Source organism: Ursus americanus, chromosome 15 (genome assembly GCF_024610735.1).
Source record: "Ursus americanus isolate L20-20 chromosome 15, mUrsAme1.1.p, whole genome shotgun sequence".
NCBI lineage: Eukaryota > Metazoa > Chordata > Mammalia > Carnivora > Ursidae > Ursus > Ursus americanus.
In genome coordinates, this window is record NC_142141.1 from 6,269,155 (window position 1) to 6,294,044 (window position 24,890).

The 24,890-nt window shown below is 39.6% G+C and overlaps 1 protein-coding gene across 6 annotated transcripts in view; it reads left to right on the top strand.

The window, feature by feature from the left end:
• Positions 1-24,890, top strand: part of FBXW11 (F-box and WD repeat domain containing 11) — a 117,932-nt gene that overhangs the window by 84,872 nt on the left and 8,170 nt on the right. For all 6 annotated transcript variants that reach the window (XM_087867809.1, XM_045792106.2, XM_045792103.2 and 3 more), the window contains 9 exons: positions 2,796-2,982; positions 3,853-3,943; positions 11,459-11,596; positions 15,052-15,170; positions 16,201-16,450; positions 19,128-19,246; positions 21,203-21,313; positions 22,389-22,467; positions 23,510-23,695. In XM_087867809.1, coding sequence (XP_087723935.1) covers positions 2,796-2,982; positions 3,853-3,943; positions 11,459-11,596; positions 15,052-15,170; positions 16,201-16,450; positions 19,128-19,246; positions 21,203-21,313; positions 22,389-22,467; positions 23,510-23,671 — 1,256 coding nt within the window. In that variant the 3' untranslated portion in view covers positions 23,672-23,695. The remainder of the gene's footprint in view (positions 1-2,795; positions 2,983-3,852; positions 3,944-11,458; positions 11,597-15,051; positions 15,171-16,200; positions 16,451-19,127; positions 19,247-21,202; positions 21,314-22,388; positions 22,468-23,509; positions 23,696-24,890) is intronic.

Here is a 24,890-nt window from a genome sequence, read left to right on the forward strand (position 1 = left end):
CCATAAACAGCAGACCTAATGATAGTGTGTGCCGGGATAGTGACAGACCCTGTAGTTGTGATTTTCAGAATTGTGGAACACTGAGGAGAAGCAGAGCTACTGGTCCAGTTGTGCCCTTTACAGTAAACTTGTACAGCTGTGTTTGGTAGCCCTGCATGGTAGGTAGCACCCTGGGATGGGCACTTTTCTTGGTTTTAAAAACTGGAGAAGTAGAGGTGGGTGTATTTGGGGGCTGTTGGCTGATAAATTTGATGTTACAGTCTAGCAGACCTTTAAAATGGATTATCCAAGTTAAATAATTTGCAGCTGAAAAGGCCCTGCAGAGTTGCCTAAGCCTAGAAGGGAGTATACAGATGTTTGGAGCCTTTATCTCTGAGAGGATTTAGGGATTAAAAATTTTTTGCTTATATGGATTTTATAATTTTTCTGTAATGAACTTGGGTTATATATGTTTTAAAAAAAGGGCACATCAGCTACTTGCCAACTTGTAAATAAAAAATGTGATACCAACTTTATGTAGTAAGCACCAGTTAAAGAATACAAAGTATGGCCATACCATTGGGGTGGGGGAGGGGGATAAGGTTATCAGATTAGTGGGTCAGAAGAATGATGTAAAAAAAAGGTAAAGGTGGTAGGGTCTTTATATGGGGCAGAGTTTGTCCAAATACTCAAATACTGAATAGAGAGATGTGGGCTGGACAATAGTACATCCAGATCATTACAGAACCAGTGGCTCAGTATTGGTATGTGTGAGTATTTCATGAATGGACCCACGGAAGCCTGGATAGAAATATCTAGAATCATTGGTGCTGTCCTTGGTTCTGATCCATTTAACATGTTTGCCAAGAACTTGGGATGAAGACTTAACTGCATTTGACCATCATGCACATTTTTGGTGTGGAATACCCACTCTTCTGGAGGACAGAATCACAACTCTAGAGGCTGACATGGGGGGGTCAGATCAAGCTTCAAAGGTGAATTATAGCAAGGATAACTATAAATTCCTGCACGAATTTATTCCTGCCCTCTGTCTCTCCATTAGCCATACAGATACAGAACTAGGGGGAATTTTTAAAAATAGATATTTTTGGGGAACAGGCCTAGGAATTTCTTTAATTTAACTGCCATCTTTAGAAATCTACTGTGATAGGACTACTAGATAAAGGCAATGTAATCTTTGTACCAACTGTCATATAATGACATGTACAAGAAAAGATCATGGTTTCGGTGTAGTCTTCATGATCACATCAGAGCTAGTATTAGATCTAGACCAGAGTAGGACAATTAGTATATGAAAGGCTTGTAAACCACAGTCAACAGTATAAAGTGTCATTCTCAGAGTTGAAGATGACATTAGTTGGTAAAGCATTTTAATGCATCATCTCATCTTGATATTTTCAAAATAGAGATTATTATTTCCCCATCTTATACAGATGAGAACCTGAGCTCTGAAAATTCAAAGACTTACCTGTATCCTGCCAAGTTAGTGCTGCTACATGGCTTCTATTTATCTTGAGAGAAAGAGCAAATATTAATCTTGTATGGTGCCTTGTTGTCTTTAAAATCTTTTCATAAGATTCTTTCATTTGATTCTCACTGGTGGCGTGAGAAAGGACAATGGTTACAGGTGATTACCATTTTATAACAGTGAAAGACCAAGAGCCAGTTATATTTCAATGTTTGTTTCATGTCAAAGAACTGCTACATGGTGAACCCAGACTTGAAATTGGAATTTTCTGCCTATATGTTTAGTGTTCCCACCACTGCTGTAGGCCTAGGGGTGAGCTTTATTTTTGTAGCTACAGAGGCCTTGCCTATATCCACACGGTGGGAGTTTGCAGGTGGCCACAGTGTTGACCACGGTGATTTCTTTACTAGATGGCAGTCAGGCAGACACTGAATCTTGGTTGTCTTTGGGAGGATCCTTGCATTGTGTGGGATAAACTCTTAAGGTTGAAGAATTTGTAGGTATGTATGGTTCTTGCTTTTAAGGATTTTACCTGCGTAAGAAGGTGAAGGAATGATTGACAAAAATAAATCTAAGGAGACTTGACTTTAACTCTTAGATTGTCGTTAACTTTTCATAAGCTTTTTAAGCTGTGTCAGTGTTTCACCTTTTTTGTCTCCGTGGCCCCAAGGCGTTCACATAGGTCATGTATTAATAGGATGATTTGTTACGAGAGATGGTAAGTCAGGGGGGGAAAGAACACCAACTTGGGAGCAAGAGATCAGAGTTGCAATCTAGGCTTTACTACTCTATAGCTGTGAAACCTTGAGGACTTTACCTCTCTGTGCCTCATCTGTAAATTTTGAGGAATTGTTATCCTGTAGTAGTTTTGTAAGTGTTATGTAAAAGAAAATGTAAACAAGTCTTTTTTCATAATATCTGACAAATAGAAAACTGTCTAAGATCGGCTTTTACATGTTGCCACGAATATATATATATATATATATATATATATATATATATATATATATATATATTTTTTTTTTTTTAAAGTAAGCTCTATGCCCAACCTGTGGCTTAAACTCAATGACCCTGAGACCAAGAGTTGCATGCACTACTGACTGAGCCAGCCAGGGGCCCTGTCATCAGTTTTATCTTAAAAACTCAGAATCAAAAAGAAGCATATGTGTTTATGTTCTCATGCACTTGTATATCTGCGGAACTTTTGATATTACTCAAGTATGTTACCTGGTTCAGGATTTCTTTATTCGTCTTCCCTTTACAGAAATGGTGACTGGTACATTTCCATCTCCCTTCCCATTCCTTCACTGCCTTTTCTATTTTGTAGAGCAAGGCTTAGACCACATAGCAGAAAACATTCTTTCTTACCTGGATGCCAGGTCTCTGTGTGCAGCAGAGCTGGTATGTAAAGAATGGCAGCGAGTGATCTCTGAAGGAATGCTTTGGAAGAAGCTGATTGAACGAATGGTGCGCACTGACCCTCTATGGAAGGGGCTTTCAGAAAGAAGAGGGTGGTAAGTTCTTGGGTTGCTTGTTCCCTTGAAAAAAGTTTCTTGGACATAGGGTCAGTTTGACTGCTCAAATAACCAGTTATACTTGCCAAATGTGTTGGCCCATTTTAAACAGGTGGGAAAGAGGAGTGGTCTCGAGTGGTGGGGGGATGGAGGGGTGGTGGATGGGAGTTAAAGCTGTTAGAATAATTCCTTTTGCAATGCGTATTTCCTTTACAGGTATTAACCGCAGGAAGTATTACGTAGTTTGAATGAATAATTTGGCTTTTCAAAGCTATGTATTTATGGTTTTCTTTTCACATTATTGTTAAGTGATGATACTATTACCAAAAGATAGATAAGAAAATATGAGAAAGTCAAATAACGCCATTTTGCTATTTGTCATTGCTTTTGGTTGAAGATACGGGAGGCACAGCAGGCAGGAGTTTTCAGATAATCCATTAGCTTACACCCAGCTTTATAGCTTTGTGCACCTCCATACCCTGGCCCACTTAGCATGGAGAGAGTGTTGGAGATGGGAGTACGGTTTGCGGTGTGAGTGAGGATTAGGGCTGTATTTTCTTCGTGGGAGGAAGTTTGATGTGTACCAAGTAAGGTTTTTCACAAAGTTACATTAGCACTTTTTATTAAATTACAGAATGAAAGGGTATATTAATATGTGTTAGGTGTTCAGAAAATAAAAGTCTAGGATTACGATACAGAGCTGGAAATTAAAGTACACTCATGTCTAATGTGTGAATTTAATGGTCAGAAATCCTGCTTCTGAACTGTCAAAAGACTTGGAAGATACAGTATCTTTGTAAGCACCCTGTTTAAATAAAATTCACCCTTTTATGTGCAAAAATGTAACATCTGTTTGTTTTTATTTGCCAGGGATCAGTACCTGTTTAAGAACAGACCTACAGATGGCCCTCCCAATTCATTTTATAGGTCATTATACCCAAAGATTATCCAGGATATAGAGGTAACTTTATGATTTATCTGTTTTATGGGCTCTTTGTGTCTTGTTCTCAACTTTTTATGTTGCCTTAGAGTGTTTTTTGCTCTAAAAACATGGAGCTAGTAATGTTTTTTTTAAGTTGAACTCTTAAAGCAACTGTGTCATAATCTGTATAATCTGCAGCGTTCTTCAGAGTAGGTAATGCCTTTTTGTAAAAAATGATCTGACTTTTCTACAACATGAAGTACGTCTGCAAGGTTGCCAGTGAATTAAAACCTGAATCCAAAGTCAGCTTTTTATTCTAATTTGATAAATTTTCCAAAATCCAAGGCGCAGTTTCTCAGGTCAGCAGTTTCACATTTTTGAGCCATCTCTAGGGAGCTGGAGAAGGCACAGTCTCAGCTTCCTCTGTAAATTTCCCATAACTTTCTTCATAAAAATGACTCAAATATGATTCTAAGCAATAGTTAAGTGGGTTTTATAGAGCAAATTATGCTCCTGGACCATTTTGGATGTGAGTGTAACTTCACCAGACCAGTAAAACTCTGTAAACTTGATGGGAAACATTGGAGATGTTTGATATTATTCGTGTGTTCTAATTAGTTCAGTTTTATTATTTAGCCCTTTTCCTTGAACCAGGAAAGACATGCACAGGCATTTCTCATTAACTCTTTCACATGTGTTCTTGGCAGGTCTTGGTTACTTCACTATTTCCTCCTTGGCGAAAAGTTTAGCCTTTGCTAGGCAGTGCTGTATCACCCATAAAGTTATATTCAGTTTCCCAAATGTGAAGTAATCCTCTGCCCCAGGTGATAGACATAAAAGTTATTGTGCCAAAATTCATTAATGGAGAAACATGTGCCTTTTGGGGAGTCCCCATCTCCCCCTTTAAGGCAGATGTGAACTGATGGAATGATTAGGTTAATGGTAAATCTCAATGTGACTAGAGTATCATATTTAAAACACAAATCCTTGTCTTGAGTATACAGCTCCCTAAAATGAGCTGTAAAGTAATCTTTTAGGGAAGGCTAAATAATATAAAACTTCTGCCTGACAAATCATAAAGTTTAGGAATTAATTGATCCATTGGCAGTTCAAAACTTAGAATGAATTGCTCCTACAGACACAGTGTTAACTTGAATCTTAAGTTGGTATGTGTGCATTTCAGGGGAGAGGGGCTGTCTCTTACTCTGAGATAGTTGTACCCAGATATTGCTTCTGTAAAAATAGTAGAAACTACATTACTTTCTGCTTTTTTTTTTTTTCAACTATTCTTTACAGAGTATCTCCAAATTTCCTTGAATAGTTTTAGCAAGTCCTTTGTTATGAGAAGGATGATGATTAAAGTCAATAAATGGGAACTCTGGAAGAACTTTGATCAGGTTGAAGATTTTGGTGACATAGATTATTTTATTTAATCCTCATGAGTACTGTTTTAATCGATAGTATGAACTCAGTATTCTGTAGCGTGATAGTATGTGACACCACCTACCATAACCATTTCCTCAGGCTGAAATAACATTTTAAAGTTAGTGGAGGAGGCAGATGTGAGGGAAATGGAGCTGTGGGGGAAAACCCTATTTGATACAAAACCTCTACATCACGGTGGTCTGCCCAGTGGTTTTTAAACTGTGGTTTGGGAAAACCCAGTGGCTGGCCACAAGAGTCTCCTCCAGATTTTTGTGGGCTAGATCTCTTAGTGTAAGGGATAATGTTTTATACTTTGGTATATTCATGAATAGTAGTAATATATATATAAAATAATGTATCACACATATTAGAGTGTTTACTTGTGCTAGATACTTTGTGAAGCGTTTTATAATATACTTTTTCATTTAACACTCTGAACAATACCTCGAAAGGTAGGCTGCGGTCTTATTTAAAGTGAAGGAAACCGAGACTCCACCAGGTTAAATAGCTTGCCCCAGATCACACAGCCAGTGAGGAACAGAGTCTGTGATCAGCCTTACATTCTTCTGCACTTAATACAACTTTCTGTACTGTGGATCACTGGTACCTCATCAAAATAGAGTTCTTTTCCTCTGTTTTGGGAGTATGTTGTACTCTGTCCAGGGTGGACACACATGTAGAGAGTTGTATCAGTGATCTATGGATCAAACAAAGGGAGACTGAACGGCTTGGTTCTTGACCATGTGGCTGGTATGAAACTCTTACGGCAGAATATAATAATTATAGTACCCTCTTTTGATCTTTTGCAGTATACCATGAACTGTGTTGGGTGACTTACATAGACTATTGCATTTAATTTTTATAAGGTACATACTATCCCCATCTGTAACAAGGGGAAACTAAGACTAAGAGAAGAGATGGGAGTTTAACTGAGATTGCCTAGCTTTAGGCTTAGCGTTGTTGTTTGTCGTTTTCAAAGTGGAAAATTCAGGAGGTGAAGGAGAAAGAGGTATGTTGTTGCACGCCCATGGACTTTGCAAGGTGATCTTCTCATCTTTCCCCGATGGTGTGTGTACTCAGCATCCTTGAAAAAAGGGTATGAGTTAAGATAAGATTAATTGGCCTGTTTTAGTTCCAGTTATGGGAAAGATAGTGTTTTAAAGGGTTTTAAGCACATTGCTGAAAGATAAATTACACCCTGAATGCTAAGTGGATGTTTGTGTCCCCTGCCCAGTTGCCCATACACAGCTGCAGAGTCTCTGTGTGGTTCCCGTGTGCTTTGCAAAGTTGCCAGCTCACAACACCTTTTTCTCGTTGTGCTTTGACACCTCTATTTCATGTACTGGCTCCTGACATCTGTCCATTTCCAGATTTGACTTTGATGAGCAGATGACCTTGCCCTTCTACATTGACTTATCAGAAATTGGCTAATTTTTAAGAAAAAAGTTGAGGATCTAGCTTAGTGTGGCCAATCCCCATTATTCAGGAAGTGAAGATGTGAGAGATGAAGTCTGGGGAGAATAAATAAGAATTCTTAGCTTTCTGCAAAGGTTCATCTCTCATGGGTGTTCTTGCCACACAGGGAGAAGAGAAGGTTTAGAGTACCTCTGAGGTGAGAAGGAATTCCTGGAAAACCTGAGGCACATTCCTAAAGGAAGCAGCCATATTTCCTCTACTATCTAGAGTCTCAGTTGTTCTTCTTGTTACTGTTGAGCTTACTATTAGATACTTTGCCACAGTGATTTAATTTAACCCTCAAATTATCAAAACTGAGATTCTTAGTCCATAGCTCATGGTCTTTTCATTCTACCATGCCCGCCCCCGCCAAGCGTCTCGCAGCAGAGATGGAAGTCGTTATAGTAGGCTCCAGTCAATCAGAATTCTGTGTCTTGCACTTGGATTTTTTCTGTTGCCATCTCAGAATAGTGGCAAACGCTTTCATGTAATGTGTCTTTTCCCTCTTTACTCACTGGATGAAAGCCTTTGAAGCGCTCTCCGCGGAATAGACCACTGGTAAGATGATGGTGTGTTGTATCGCACCTTTTAATAAAACCACATTTTATTCAGGGAAAGTGGGGAGCTTTTTTGTGGTTTGCAAACTTGATATTAATATTGTCCTGACCAGAAAATGCTGAAACTTGCCCACCCACCCAGTTGTGTTTAGGCTTCTAAAAATAATGTTATTCCTCCATACTCAGACATCTGTTTTCACTCTATTGCCAATTTAAATGCCTCTGTATACTCTGTGTATCATGGCTGCTTTCCCAGTATTTTGAAAATTTGCACAGGGTAAGGGGATTTTACAAGTTCTCAAAAACACGAAATATTCCTCTACAGTAGCCATATCACATGATGTCGAAGTGAAATGGCAGGTATCTGCATAATTAAAGAGGTGCACCTGTGTATGCCTTGTATCCCGGCTGCTGGAGTTCATAGTTGAATTGCGTTGGAAGGCTGAGGCTCTTCCTGGGAATGGTTAGAGAGGGCTCGGGCTAGCAGCATTAAATATCAGCCTAGACCGAGACAGCCATTCCTGACATTTTGGTGAGACGATTTTTTTGGTCATGGCCTACTCATTTTGGTCCATGTTCTCCGCTAACGAGGAAGAACATGTCTGCTGTCATTTGAGGCACTGTGACGAGTACTTTACATATGTAAGCTCATTTGATCCTTACAACAGTTTTGAGGAAGTAGATGTTATTTTTCCCATTTTTACAGAGGAGGAAACTGCAGTTCAGACAGTCCCATCTCATTTTGCCAAAGCTGCTAACTGACTTAGGTATTTTCTGTACCACAGTGGGCTGCCTTCCATTTTTAAAGGCCTAGTTTTTTATTATTTATTTATTTATTTGTTTTTAAAAGACCTGGCTTACAAGCATTCTAGTAAGAGTTGAGGTCTTCAAATATGGTGGTAGGTAGTATTTTGGGCAGGCACAGTCAGCAGAGAGTGCTGCTTTCTTTTGTGGGTGGCCTGGGGAATTGAGAAGAGTGAAGTCTTAGGAATTACGTGAGATTGGTGTGCAGCAAAACGATCAGCTCCCTGAACTGGTTTAGTGTCCCTGTCTTGGCATTTTGAGACAGAAACTACAGGTGTTTGGGGATTCAGGAACTTAATAATTTTTTTTTAACACAGCCCTAAGTGGGAGCTTCCTAAAATGACCTATCAAGAATTATCTGGCAGTCCTTTTCTTTTTAAATTCAGAATTGTATTTTAGAACATTAGTCTCTTTTCTGAATGTTGAGAAGCTAAGCCATTTCCTATTTCTTAACTTCCGTTCAACTTAGAACAAGAGCCTGTTATCTAGCAGAGCATTTGAGAGGTCCTGGCCTCTGCTTGTTTGAGGGCCAGAGATCAACGGTATGGCTCAGCCTTTCACATCGGGTGGTGTTCTCTCTCCAGACATCTCCGGGAATGTGTGCACCCCAGGCTGACAACTGCCTCACCCCAGCTCGTCTTCAGTCCTCTCTGCTTATCTTTAGGTCCAGTAAACGACTGTAATCAAGTCACCCAGTTCTAGAAAATATTTTCCAGGAGAGGGGGAGAGCATGGAGGAAATTCTTTTCGGTATGGGGATTCCTCGACTTCCTCTTTTTACATGAAATTATTTTTTTCAGTCTCCCATGTGATAGTGAATGTACTTTTCTTTTGCATTGATACATATAGAGTAACAAAGCTACTTACTGATTCAATAATATTTTAAAGCGATTATTTTGTAACTGAAAGCAGCTATATGAATTTTTAAAATAACCTGATATATATATGTGTGTGTATATACACATACATATACATGTATGTGTGCGTATACATATACATATACATATACATGTATGTGTGTGTATACATATACATATATATATACATACACATAAAAGATATATTACATAACTTGGTAATACTTTGGGTTTATATGGAGTCACGCATCCTGGAGCAACTCTGGGCCCTCATAGGGGGTGGCCTGAACATCAGTGACCGCTGCCAGGAGTCACTGGCCGTGAGTAAGACTTGTTACCGCTACATCTGTCTCCTAAGTCAGCATTTTCCTGGTATACTTAGCTTGCTGGGGGGGGCTCAGGCACTATCTAAAAATATGTGAGTTCTCTAAATGATTTTAAGCATTGAGTTCAGTTTAAGTAAGTCTTTTTTTCTGGACCCCTTTTCAAAAAGTTGCTTATACAGACGGATTGTTACCTGTGTCAGTAGCGGTAGCGGAGGTGGGGTGAGTTAATTTTTTTTTTTTGGTTTTGGAATGTGCTTTTATTTCTCACATTTTACAAACTTACTAGAAACGATGACGCTGCCTAAGAGGCTCTGACTTGGTAGCAGATGGGCAGAGGAGGGTTCTCGCGCTCCTGGCGTCTCCGTGGCACTGCCTTCCTCCCGTGGGTGTTGGAAATATGTGATCCTGCCCTCTCTCAGGGCTGTGCATAGGAGCTCTTTGAGGGCAGGGGTTAGATTTCCAGGCTCCTGTGCGAAGTACAAAGGCCACAAATGATGAAACATTTTCCTTTTAGGCATATGTATATCACCATTTCCAGTCTTTCATTTCTTTTTCTGTGAAACGAGGACAATAAATTCAGCTTCAGAGTTGTGATGATTAAATTGGTTATAAAATATTTAAAACACATAGCATAGTGTTATGAAAGCATAGTACCTGGCACATAACATTTCAGTAGATTTTTAACATTTTAGAGCACACAGAAGCATACCGCCTTCAACGCAAGAGGAAATACAGTTTGTTAGAAGTCAGCAGAGCCAGTAAGTAAGTGCTTACTGTGAATGAAGATGAGATCTGTCACCTTTCTTCAGCAAAGCAACTAATTAAACTTTTAGCTGCTCGGATAATTAACTACTCAGAGATAATCTTTCAAACTATATCCTGAACTCAGATGTAACCAATTATTTTAGTCCAGTGTGCCCCCTAATTTCCAGGATTTGGAGTTTACACTTTGGTGGTTCTTAGTGGAAATACTGTGTCCTTTGATCCTGAAAATGCCTCCTATCCACTACCAAAGGTTAGGTCTTTGAGTGCTCTGGGCATGACCCACTTTCTCCTTAAACTTTCCCCACCGGTGTGAAGCCATAGGTCTGTTTATCTCATGTAAGTGTCCTACAGCACTTACAGTTTTAATCACTCATTTGACACTCATATTTTATCTGGAATTGTTACTGATCTTATGCTCTGTGTTCACTGCCTCAGTAGCTAGGACTAGACTTCTTTATAGACACTGTATATTTCAGTGGAAAACATGGACTCCGTGTCAGGAAGAACTGGGGATAATTTCCAGCTAGTCCAGCTACTAGTTTTGGGGCCTCAGAAAATTAAACTCTTCCCATATTTACCAAAGGGAAATAATACGGACATCCTTCCAAGGTTAATGTGTGGATCATTTAGCCAAATAAACATGTTTAGAGTATATCCAGTTCCAGATACCTGTGTGCCTCGAGTGGTTAGCTCCCTTGAAAGCAGTATGCTTCCTGTTTTTTTCATCCCTAGTGCCTAGCACAGTCAGTATTGTGGAATAAGGGAGCATCTTGGTAAATGTTGCATGAATGATGAAAGAATGAGAATCCGGGGTGGAAATGTGCCATTCTTATTCTAAAGGACCTTTCAGTCTGGGAGAAGATTAAAAGCGGATACCAAATAAAATTTTTTCTGTAGTAGTTGGCATGTAATGGTTGTTCAAAACCTTTTCTCAGTGACGAAGACAATGCTTTGGATCGGTACATAGATTGTAAGTATATGCTTAATGGTGGTGGTGGTCTTCTGCCAAATATTTTAATTGGCATTAGAGAGTGACCCAGTGAGTTACTGTTTATTTGTATGTTTTGGGTGCAAAAGGCATTCTTTAAACATACTGAGTTCTGTCTAGGCCATTTTTTTTCAAACCCAACCTAAACTCATTGGAAATCCTATGATGGTTGCCAGACAGTCAGGGAGCGTTTGAGAAAAAACACTCTTGGGCTAATAATGTCTTACTTGGAAAAGAGCATGATTCCTATCCACAGACAGTTATGCAGACCAAGATGGGGTATCTGGTATGCTGTTCCTGGAAGCAACACTAAAGTCTGAAGCCTAATAGAATAGTTGATTCACAAAAACTCATCTGTTTCCTCCTTTCCTCCCCTAGACTATAGAATCTAACTGGCGGTGTGGACGACACAACTTGCAAAGGATTCAGTGCCGCTCTGAAAATAGTAAAGGTGTCTACTGTTTACAGTATGATGATGAAAAAATTATCAGTGGCCTACGAGATAATTCTATTAAGGTGAATGACTGTATTTTGTATGTAGTATTTTTAGAATTGTGGTTATGTGTTAGACACTAGATCACTGAATCTCTCCGTTTACTCCAGATTGTTTTTTTATCTGTTCCACTCCATCTTGGCAGCTCTCAGTGTGGTTCTAAAAAACTAGAGCCAGAGTATTTCCCTGTACTAACACCAGACCCCTGGATTGTCTCACTTCTTATCCTTCTCTAAGCACATTCACACTCTATATTCTGTGTTTCGGTGCACATTGAAAATATCTCAGTGTCACAGGGCTCTTGCTGACTTTGCTAGCTGGTGGAAGTGTTGCTAACTTGCCTGTAAATCAAAGTCATTACCTTTTATGGGTGCTGACAGAGGCTCAGATGATAACACAAAAGAATGATAGAGCAATTTATATTTGTATGTTTTAATTCACTTTTCAATAGTAGATAAACTGGATCATTTCTCTGTGTTTAATGTTTGGCAGCTGATCTGACAGATTTTGTTTTATACTGTTTGTAGCTTATTTTCTCATATTTAAGAAAACATCGTGGGTTTTTTTTTTTTTACTGTTCTTTTTTTTCAAGTTATAATTTACATTCAGGAAAATTCACTCTTTTCGGTATAAAGTTTTGAGTTTTGACAAGCACAAAGAATTGTGTAACCATAACAAAAATCAAGATATAAAACAGTTCATTATCCCCAAAAGTTCCCTTATTCAGCCCCTTTGTGTTTAATTCTTCCCCCTAGGTGCTGACCTTTTTTAAAATCTTTTTTTCCTGCCCTTACACTTTTGCCTTTTAGATAATATCCTATAAATGGACTCACACAGTATGTAGCCTTTGAGTCTGGCTTCTTACACTTAGCATGGTGCATTTGAGATTCATCATTTAGCAATAGTTGATTCCTTTTTGTCACTGAGTAGTAATCCAGTTTATGGGTGTACCCCAATGTGTTTATCCATCTACCTGTTGCAGGACATCCGTGTTTCCAGTTTTCACAATTACAAATGGAGTCACTATAAACATGTACGCCAGTTTTTGCCAGAACATAGGTTTTCAGTTCACTTCAGTAAAAATGTAGGAGTGGTATTGTTGCTAAGAAATGGCCAAGCTGGTTTTCAAAGTGGCAATACCATTTTATGTTCCTATCAACAGTGTATGAGAGTTCTCTTTGGCAGCCCTTGGTATTCTCAGTTTTTTCCCCCCCTTGGATATTTGCCATTCTAACAGGTACGTAGACATACCTCATTTTGGTCTAAATTTACATTTCCCCAGGGGCCTGGGTGGCTCAGTCTTTAAGCATCTGCCTTTGGCCCAGGGCATGATCCCAGCGTTCTGGGATCGAGCCCCACATCAGGCTCCTCCGCTAGGAGCCTGCTTCTTCCTCTCCCACTCCCCCTGCTTGTGTTCCCTCTCTTCGCTGGCTGTCTCTCTGTCGAATGAATAAATAAAATCTTAAAAAAAAATTTACATTTCCCCAACGATTGATGATAACATGCATCTTTTCTTGTGCTTTTTTGCCATCTGTGTATTTGTTGGTGAAGTATCTGTTTGGATCTTCGGTGCATTTTTAAAATGGGTTCTTCGTTTTCATATTATTGCACTTTGAGAGTTCTTTCCTTTTTTTTAGATATGTTTTGCAAGTATATTCTTCCAGTCTTGTCTTTTCATTTTCTCAAGGATATCTTTCATAGAGCAGATTTTGATTTTAATGAAGTGTCATATACCACTTTTTTCTTTTCTGGATTATGCTTTTGATGTCATATCTAGGAAGTCTTTCATGGAGCTTTTTGAATCTATATTTATGTCTTTCATTCACCAAATTTCAAGTCTTTGGCCATTATTTTTCCCATATTTTTTCTGCACCGTTTTCTTTCTCCTTCTGAGACTCTCATTACGTAAATACTAGATCTTTTGATATTGTCTTACATTTTTTTTCTCCAATCTTTTTTTCTCCTCTCTTTTCTGGATAATTTCCGTAGGTCTGTCCTCAAATTGACTGCGTGCTGTACCTCCTTCTTAGAAATTTACAGGATAGAGTGGCATAGAAAGACTCTGAGAAGGTCTTCAGTAGAGACATCCGGTGTTTCCTGACTTCCAAAACATATTTGACCACGATAGCCCTGATAACCTGTGGCCACTGTTTAATTAATTTAATTAATAATAATTTTGGCAATTATCCTTTAAGGAATAGATAAAAATGGTTTATAAGGACCTTGTCAAAGCGTAGGCTGGCCATGGGCTTACATGTCATTTACATTGGATGTGTTTCTAAAGAATTCTGTTCATAGAGGTATACTATGTTTAATTTAAAATGGGCATGCATTTGATTTATAAGCCATAAACAGTAGAGCAGAGGTGTGTTTTAGAGAGATCATCTAGACCAGTGGTTGGAAACTTTTTGTACTTCATTCTGTACCAATCCTGGATCACTAATCACTCTTCCAAAAAAAAAAAAAAAAGATTTTTTTTTTTTTTTTAAAAGTAGGCTCCACATTGGGCGTGGAACCCAGTGTGGGGCTCAGACCCATGATCGTGAGATCAAGACCTGAGCTGATATCAGGAGTTGGACACTCAACCCACTGAGCCACCCAGGCACCCCACTAATCATTCTTTCAAAGTAATTGGTTCGAATTGGTCAGAAATTAGAAGCAAGCCTTGCTGTTGTAGAAAGACAGTTAAATGTCTGCATCACTTGTTGTATCTTGGCTATGTGCAGTAAACTTGATGGACGCTGTATATCATGATAGTATTATTTTACAAGGGAAGAAACAGGTCCACACAATCTATTTTTAAAAATCCAATCTTTTAAAAAAAAGATTTCTCATCCCCCATTATATGGGGACAGTATTGACTTGGAAAATATTGGAAAGAGCAAAAGAAGGGAGAAAAAGCGCACTCAGAGAACAAAACCAACTATTACTAACATTTTCTTGCCTTCTGTGTTTTTCTTTTTTAAAATATACATACATACTGGTTATGTCACTATATAGATGGCTTTTGTTCTGGTTTTTAAAAAACATTACTGTAATAAAGCATTCTATTCTTTCATTAAAAACTTCATAGTTTACTTTGAAATTTTTCTAAAATGTCCAACATTTTTTATTTTAAAATTTTTATAAATAAACATAATGGGTTAGGGGGTATGCGTGTTTAAAGGCTCCTAATAGATACTGTCACCTTGTTTTCAGAGGATAAGCCAGCTGTTTTCAGAGTTCAAAAATTCCCCTTATAAGGCTGTTAAATGTAATAAGTACAATCATTAGAGTGACAAAGTAAGCAAAATAGTACATCTACTTTGGAATTATTCAATATTGCCTCTTCCCTTTTTGTCATTTTCCACCTGTTTGAAGTTTAACTGCTCTTATTTACTATAACACAGGTCTGTTTTATTTTATAGTTCAGAGACAAACACATTTATCAGAATGTGATACACTAAATCACTCTTTGTGGTTGATCTTGTCTCAATAGATTTGGGATAAAACCAGCTTGGAATGTTTGAAAGTGTTAACAGGACACACTGGCTCTGTCCTTTGTCTCCAGTATGATGAACGTGTCATTGTGACTGGTTCTTCAGACTCTACAGTGAGGTGAGTGATTTGGCTTCACTGGTCTGAACTCACATACCTTCCATGAGAAGACTGAGATTGCACCTTTTCTGGTAGAAGCGCACACATACTTTGTATATGTGTGTTTATGTTGTATTTCAAAACCACTTTTTAGGTGTAGGTTTATTTGAACAAAGTAGGCTGCAAAGCTAACTTCTCTTAAGTAGGTGCTGTTCCTGTTGCTGTATGTTACAGAGATGGCAGTGTACTTTCATATAAAAGCACATTACCAAGTATTAGGCTAGCTTTCTCCTGGGAGACCATGCTCCAGATATTTGAAAAAGTCACCAGCATGCTTTGTATCCTTTCTTGGACTCAGTGCTTCTAGGCCACTACTTTTGCCATATAAGCCTGCGTCTTTTCTCCTTTGCTGTGTGTGAACTTGTCCTCTTGGGAGATTGGGTTTACAGAAAAGCTATGGCGTGAAAGGGCTGCCCCTGAGAACCCTGTATATATCATGGATGAAGCAGTTGGGATGCTGGCTTTGTCCATAAAGCAGCTGGGTAACTAGATGAGTGTGGAAATTGATGAGATGTCATGACTTACAGTCTCTAGTTTGCAGTGGATAAATAAGAGACTCAGAGGCCTGTCAAAGATCAAGAAGAACCTTAAGCTTGGAAACTGTCCTCAATTCCCCAGCTGCCAAGTGAACGCCTTCCCCTGTCATCTCAGACTCCCTGCGGAGCCCATCTAGTTGAAGAATCATTTTGTTGTCCTCAACACAAGTGTACAAGCACTGTCCCTGAATACCCGACTTTAAATAAACCTAAACCTGGGCAGAGCCAGGATTGTTCCTTTTTTGAAGCCCTCTCAGTACTTCTCAGCAAATAGAATAATTGCTGATGGGGGCTCCTTTTAAGCGTGATTTGAGGTGTCAGATCCCAGTCACCAAATACAAGTGAAGCTTATACCTCTCCAGCCTACTACTAAGAATGGGCCCAGGGCACAGACCCTAGACTCGTTTCCTGGTTGTCTTAACAAGGACACTTTGGGCTTTTCTGTTCTCATCTAGAGTCTGGGATGTGAACACGGGTGAAGTTCTGAACACATTGATCCACCACAACGAGGCTGTACTGCACTTACGCTTCAGCAACGGACTGATGGTGACCTGTTCCAAGGATCGCTCCATCGCTGTGTGGGACATGGCTTCTGCCACCGATATCACTTTACGCCGTGTCCTGGTTGGCCACCGCGCTGCTGTCAATGTAGTGGACTTTGATGATAAATACATCGTGTCTGCCTCTGGTGACAGAACCATCAAAGTGAGTGTGTCTTCGGTCATAACTCTGCTTACTCCTGTCCCTATTAGAACACAGAGAAAATAGAGGTGGCTTTTACCAACCTGGTACCTGGCAAGATCTTTATTCTCCTCCATTTGTGCTTCATCTCTTGAGGCAGTCCCATTCTTCATGCTTCTGGAATCACGGGCAAGGTAGGAGGAAAGGGTCATGGGTCCAGGATACAGAGCAGCCCTCTTTTGCATGAAATGACACTGTCGATCACATTTTTAAGGGAAAGAGAACTAACCTGTGGAACGTGTATACTCTGGGCTAGGAGCTTTTCATTACTGTGAAAACCAGCACTCTGTTGAGGTAGGTATTGCCTCCATTTTACAGCGGGGGCTCGGAGAGTGAAGAACTGGGCTGGAGACCACACAGCCGGTTAGTGGCAGAGCTGAGGTTTGATTTATTCATTATTTACTTAATTTTGAGAACCTGCCATGCCCTAGAGCCTGGGCTGGATGCTGGAGATACGACAATGAATAAGCCACATCCCTCCCTACCTTCAAGAAGCTCAGCGTGTGGTGGGTGGCAGGCATGAGACGAACAGTTGTAGTTCGGGGTGATTCACAGGATGTGGTAGGTGCACTGGCTGCAGTATCCATATTAACTTGTTTTAATGTTAGCTTCTGGTTTTATAACTACTTCATTGAGATAGAATTCACATACCGTAAGATTCACCATGTATGCGATCCAGTGGCCATTAGTATAGTCACAGTGTTGGTTAGCCATCTCTCGTTTCAGGACATTTTCACTGCCCTCTGTAAAAACCTCATACCTATTGACAGTCAGCCCCCTGGTCCCTGGCAGTCACTCATCTACTTTTTGTCCATGGACTTGGCTCTCCTAGACATTTCATGTAAATGTAATCATATAATATGTGGCCTTTTCTGTCTGGCTTCTTGCACTTTGTGCAGTGTTTTCACGGTTCATCCGTGAATATTGTAGCATGTATCAGTACGTCATTCGTTCTAATGACTGAACGAAATTCCACTGTGGATGTACCACGTTCCGTTTGTCCACCCGTCAGTTGATGGACATTTTGGTGGCTTGCACTTTTTATTTGTTATGAATAGTGCTGCCATAAGCATTTGTGTACAAGTTTCTGCACGGACATAAATTTTCAGTTCTCTTGGAAGGTAGCTCTGGGTTTAACATTTTGAGGAACTGCCAAACTTTTTTCCAAAGTGGCTACACCATTTTAAAATCCCACCAGCAATATGTGAGTGCTTGGATTTGGCTCAGAAAACCTTCTTATGAGCAGCACTAGTTAGCATTCTAGTGTCTAGTTTCTAGCCCCACAAATCACAAAGGTAGCATCAAACTTTAGATTGAGTGGTCTGGAAGCTGGACAAGTAGGGTTTGTATGCAGTCATTCACTCACTGCTCAGTCACACCAATTGGAACGAGATCACTGCCTCAAGTCAAGAGGGTTTGGGCCTTTTTTCAAAACAGCTGTTGCATAAGATCAGCCTGGAGGGTGTCTCCATATCCTTGCCAGCACCTGTTATTGTCTGTCTCTTTTATTACAGCCATCCTCGTAGTTGTGCAGTGGTATCTTTGGTTTTGGTTTCCATTTCCCCAGTGACTAATTATATTGAGCATCTTTTCGGTGTGTCTTGGCCATTTTTATATCTTTTTTGGAGAAACATCTATATAAATCTTTAACTTAAAAATTGAATTATTTGATCATTTTCTTTATTGTTTAGTTATAAAAGCTCTTTATATATCCTGGTACAAGTCCCTTATCAGGTAAATGATTTGCAAATATTTTCTGCCATCCCGTGAGTTCTTTTTTCACTTTCTTGATGGTGTTCTTTGAAACACAGACGACTTCAGTTTTGATGAAGTCTAGTTTATCAATTTTTGTCTTTTCTTACTTGTGCTTTTGTTGTCATGTCTAAGAAACCATTGCCTAATCCAGGATCACAAAGATTTACTCCTGTGTTTTCTTCTGAGAGTTTCATAGTTTCAGCTCTCACATTTAGGCCCTTGATCCATTCTGAATTAATTTTTGTGTATCGTGTGAGTTAGGGGTCCGACTTCATTCTTTTGCATGTGGATATCTAGTTATCCTATTCAACTACAAATGCAGCTGGTAAAATAATTCAGGGCACTTTGGTTGCTTTGCGTCTCCTTATTTGGCTTGTAATATATTAAGTGTGTCTGTGAACATCTAAGTCTTGCAGATGGTTTCACAAAAGAGGGATTATTTATTCCACATACATAATATTAGGAGTGATGTGTCAAAACAAATGGAGCTGTTCAAGAAACTATGCTGGTAAAGAGGAGGATGTGAAAGGTGAAACTTTTTCACATCAGTTACATTGGATTTGACATGTCAGCTGGCATGAAAACATAAAATCTGGCCCACACTCTTCCTTCTAGGCAAGTGAATGTCTGCACCATCCAGGAGATGTTCTCTTTGTGAATATCTCAAGGTTTGGAGACTTCACAGCTTCCCTCTGTGTTTCATTCCTGTTTTATCACTCTGCAGCCAAGAAAACTGTATGCTGGCCAATCTGTCCCCCAGCCTCAGAACCATATTTTATAGTCAAGTATTTTGGTCATTCTTAGGAGCTCTGATTTTTTTAAAAAGGTGTATTGTGAGGGGACTTTTCTGCATTTATTCTTAAAATATTTCTAATCTGTTCTACAGGTCTGGAGCACGAGTACCTGTGAATTTGTTCGTACTCTGAATGGGCACAAGCGAGGCATTGCCTGTCTCCAGTACAGGGATCGGCTGGTTGTTAGCGGATCATCAGATAATACCATAAGGTGGGTAGAAGTTGGTGTGCTGACAGGGCAGGCCAATTTTTGCCATATTTTTTGACTCCCCTCCCAGTCCTGATGTTTGAAAGACTCCGAGCCTTTGGAGATACTTCAAAAAAGAAACTTATTTTAATCTGTTTGGCTCTGCATACTGAAACGGGTAAACGGATTCCCCCAATACACATGGTTTATAACATCAGTTCCACCCAAGATCCCTTAATACCAGAACCTTTCAGAACAGAGGGCACTCTGGCCTGACTTCCTACTTTTCCTTACCTGTAGTTCCTGTCTCCCTTGCTAACAGCTGGGAGGAGTGTACTTTATTTATCTGTCTCGCACAAAGACTGCATTACAGAATCACCCACTCCTGTTTTGTCTTGTATTTTATCTCCCTTTCTTCCTCCCAATGCTCAATGACCTCAGCAATGACCTCGCTTTCTAATAAATAGGACTATCCTTAAACATTTTATTTATTAAGAACTTCCCTTAAATATCTATTTACCAATCCTTAATCATTTTCGCATTGTCCTAACATATGCCAGTACCTTTTTTATAACCAAATTGTTTAATGTTTGGGCACGATAAAGATTGGTTTCAAGATAATTTTTAAAAGAAGGGAGGAAGGAGGGAATGAAACCACAACAATAGAGCTTAAACTGCTGTGCGTTTTCTTTTATCATTTTAAGTTTTAAGGTGTTATAAAAGTCAAGTGAGAACCTGAATCTTGGCACTTTGTATTCCTTAACTGTTGCAGCAGGTGACAGTCCTTAACTTTCTCTTTGGGCTCTCTGAGGTTCTACAGAGAAATAATGTATATTCCTTTATAGTTTATAGAGGGGACCACTTTGGAGTCAGTGGCAGTGCTGAATGGCTCTGTTCACAGTAGGTTAGAGAAGCCATCGTCATGGACACTAATGAGAATATTTGTGAGGGTGGCTGTGCGAAAATATTCATGGGGCGGATAGGAAGAGCTACTGGTAGAGAAGCTAAGAAAGGGTTGTTACAGAATTAGTTTGCTAACTTTGTTTTATACATGTTTAGTTTGCTATGATTTCTTTTTGCAAACAATGTAGAAAAATCAATAATAGGAAAACGTAAAAATCTCAGTCTTCAGAATAGTTGTATATAAATCATACGCCAAGATAAAGGCTGGATGTAGTCTCTGCGTTTATATTTCTGAGACGCTTCATATACCTCATGAGAGGCTCCCACTGTGACCTTGTAAACTGGACAGCCCTAATATGCAGGATTATCTAGGAAGGGGTGTCCCTGAGCCGCCTCAGGAGAGGGAGACTACCCTGCTGGTGCACTGGTGCCAACTTCAGTGGGCCTCATGGACTCGGGTCAGAAGTGCCTGGGGTGGAAGCCTAACGCCCCTGGCTGTACATGCTATATCCTCCCCCGACCCACACACAGACATGCCTTTTCTTCTTTACAGCCTACAATCCCTGTCTCCCCCCGAAAAGTCCTTGTTAGACCATTTGGCTACATGGTTTCACCAAGTCAGACATCAAGAGAATGCCTAGGGACTAAATATAATTGAAATTTCTTATTTGTTGATCTTATTTAAATAGTAATACATGCATGTGATTAAAAAACTGAATAAAAGGAAATACAATGAGAAGGCTTCTATCCAAATTAGTGCTTTTTTAAAAAAGTTTTTATTTATTTATTGAAGTAATTTCTACACCAAACGTGGGGCTCGAACTCATGACCCGAGGTCAAGAGTCATACGCTCTTCCAGCTGAGCCAGCCAGCCGTCCCCCAAATTAGTGCTTTAAAATATACAAATGGTATAAATATACATACATATCTTTCTGCATGGATAGCATGGACTGGGAGTGAGATAGACACAAAGAAGTCCAGGAGAGTGAAAATCACGTATGGGACAGATATGAGGAACTCCAGGGTAGTGTGAATCGCGTGGGAAGTTGTTTCACAGAGATCTGTTTTACTTTCAAGGCTATGGGATATCGAATGTGGTGCCTGTTTAAGAGTCCTAGAAGGACATGAAGAATTGGTCCGATGCATCCGGTTTGATAACAAGAGGATTGTCAGTGGGGCCTATGATGGGTATGTATTTCAGATTTTGAAATGCGCTGCTGTCACTGGATCTAGACGGAAGACGAGCGTTGTATATTTAGCAGTTGTGTATGTGCCAGTTCTGTGTTAGAGCCTTTCTGTGTAATGGAGGGCGGATGCTACTACACCGCCCGCTCAAGTCAGGCCGCTCAGGCCCAGAAGGATGCCGGCTCTTGGCCCAGCTCCTACAGGAGCAGAGCCTCTGTAACTCCTGTGCGTACACTTTTTTTTTAAAGATTTTTTGTTTATTTATTTGACAGAGATAGAGACAGCCAGCGAGAGAGGGAACACAGGCAGGGGCAGTGGGAGAGGAAGAAGCAGGCTCATAGCGGAGGAGCCCGATGTGGGGCTTGATCCCATAACGCCGGGATCACGCCCTGAGCCGAAGGCAGATGCTTAACCGCTGTGCCACCCAGGCGCCCCACACTTTTAACCATTATTATAAACTTTGGGAGTAGCTTAGGTTGTGCAGGAATTCAGTTCTTTGCCTTAGCCCTAAATTAAGCCAGCTCTGTGTGTGTGTGTGTGTGTGTGTGTGTGTGTGTGTGTGTGTGTGTTTTCAATGATACATTTCCCCTTTTGGTTAATTGAACAAATACTCTTTAAAAAGCCTCATGACTTTTTAAATGAGCAAATGGCAACTGTAAACCTTTCAAGGTGACCTTATGTATACTTCACTAACGGACTAGTTGGTCTGTTTATGCTCCTATTATTAACTTAGAGCATTTGCTTAGTTTGAAGAAAGGTATCCTTGGAATTTCACAGAGAGCCCTAGCTTCTGTCAGCAGCACCTACTCAGCTCCAGAGAGCCCCCTGATTAATGAATTTCGTGACATAGATTATCACATCAGGAACTGAATTTAGATAGCCTGAAGTTGTTTTCTTGTCTCCCTTGAAAAATACTTCTTCACAGTTTCAGCAATTCTGAGAATGTGGAGGTCCTTATTTTTTCCAAAATCAAGTGTCGTTGGTTTAAATAACTTATAAAAACATAAGCATGTTCTCCATTAGCTTTTCTAATAGTGTTCAGATGCACTACTAATTGCAGTTTCCTTTTCTTTTTCAGGAAAATTAAGGTTTGGGACTTGCAAGCTGCTCTTGACCCTCGAGCCCCAGCAAGCACTTTGTGTTTGCGCACGTTGGTGGTATGTCGTCTGTTGAAATGGGAGCGGTTCTTGCGCTGGAGGTTGGCTACCTGCAGATAGCCCTGCCTAGGTGTATCACAGGAAAGCTTGCATATCCCACAGTATACCTTCAGAGAAATGCACAGTTTTGTTCATTTTGTTTAGCCAAAATCAGAGAATAATTGACGTTTACATTATAATTAGCTCCTCCCTAGGGAGCATTAATACAACTTAAAATGTGAAAGCAGGTGTCGTCATTTGTAGGTGGACTGGTTTCCGCATAGAGTATTTCCTTCCTATAGGTTTGGGAGATTTCTTGATATGGGTATCTGGTTACATTATATTTTTATAATACAGCATATGTTTGTATTATTATGATGGAATTTCCCCCTCAGTCTATATTGTCTGGATTAGTGCTTTGGCATATAAAAATATTTTATTTTTATATGCTAATCTTGCGTTAGCAACTTTGGCAGGCTCATTATTTCTAATGGTCTGGTTGCTTTTTTTCCATTAATGAGACAGTTGTTTGAAAATATTGATAGATTGTTCTTATTTTCAGTAGCTTTACCTTTTATTTTTATTTCTTTGCTTCTTGCAGTGATTAGAACATACAGAACTATGGTTAGGGCCATTCTTGTTGTCTTCTTGATTGTAATGAGAATGCTTCTATTTCACCATTAATTTTGATTTTGGCTGTGGTTGAAATAGATATTCTTGGTAATGTTAAAGACATTATCCTTCTGGCTCTGCCTTTTACAGTGTATCAAGCAGGGGTATTTAATATTGTTTACCTTTCCAAGATCCTTGGTGAAGCGATCACTTAGTTTTTCTTCTTTGACATATTAATGAGCAAGGATCTCAGATATAAAGATGAACTCAAAGCAAAGGCTTAGAGGGAGAAGCCAAAGTGGGGTGAAGGACAAAGGTCAGTAAGCTCTGGAACATTATTTAGGAAGCATGAATAAGTAGCTGCATCTCCAGCCTGCACCAGATCACTGATGGTGAGATATGAGGGATTGTAAAGGTCTCATTTTACTCATCTAGTTGTTATATTTCACAGGAACATTCTGGACGTGTGTTTCGGCTACAGTTTGATGAATTTCAGATCATCAGCAGCTCCCATGATGACACTATTTTGATTTGGGATTTCTTAAATGTGCCTCCCAGTGCTCAGAACGAGACCCGTTCTCCCTCCAGAACATACACTTACATCTCCAGATAACAGTCTGCACTTTACCCGTTTCAGGTGAGTGCCTCCCCATGTTTAACCTTGCTCATTGAATTCACCTCCCCTTTGGGGCAGTGTTGTGATTTGGGTTCCCTGTTGATAGGTACCGAGGTGCTTAGTGTTTTTAGCTGCCTCAGCTTTGCAGAGTTCCAGTGTCAGGCTAGATCTTTATGGTCACATTAAAGTAAGGTTGAAATTGGAATCCTACATATTGTGGGTTTTCGCACTGGCAGACAGCATGATTCCTTTTTTTTAAAACTGTTTTCCTAAATGGTTTCCCAGGTCATATCAATTTAACACAGGTAAAGTCCTTCAAATTCTGTTTTGGGGTGTAGGAATCTCCTTTTTCTCTTTCCTGTTTCTCAGTTCTTTTATTTGAAAAAAAAAAAATCACCATCAACCAAACATTCAAAATTTCCCCTCTGTGCCCCCATTATAATCCACGCATTACTGCCGTTCACTAGAAGAGGGATCAAAGAAAGGTGTTTGTTGGGAGAGCCCCTAAAACCCGTTCTTCATCCATTAGACACAACAGGTGCTCTGGAAGCAAAGCCCTTTGCTCTGGTTACAGGAGGACTTAGAGCCATTGTAACCATTGATGATGGCATGTTTTGATTATTGAGGGTGTCCAGCCTAGAGGATGAGAAGCCTTGCTTGGCTGTGTCCTGGGAACCGATGGCCCTATTCATCTGGAGCAGTATTTCCAACTCTGAAAATTTTGTATGGGGCCCAATAAATTCTGTGCATGTTAAACTTTGCAGATGGAATAAATATGTTTGTACCTATCTGTATTGCTGTGTGTGTGTGTATATATATATATATGTGTGTGTGTGTGTGTCTGTGTGTATATATGTAAAGACTGATTAATAAAATTCATATTTATTTTAAAGTACTACTTAATACTTAGTGGCTCTTGATCATTATATATTTTCCCGTCCGTTAAAATAAAGTTTATGTGCAGAATTGTGAGATTCTTTTTGATGAAAAGATAGGGCTCCTAGATCACCAAGTTAGCATTGTTTCTAATATTTCTTACTTAAGACTCTAAGACCCAAAACACAGATGTCCAGGAAGTTTGTCTTACCCAAGGGTCAGGCGACTATAGCCAGAGGCCAGATTTGTTCCACTGCCTGATTTTATTCTCCTACCACAGCAAGCTAAGAATAGCTTTTTATACTTTTAAATAATTGAAAAAAAATTAAAAGAACAATAC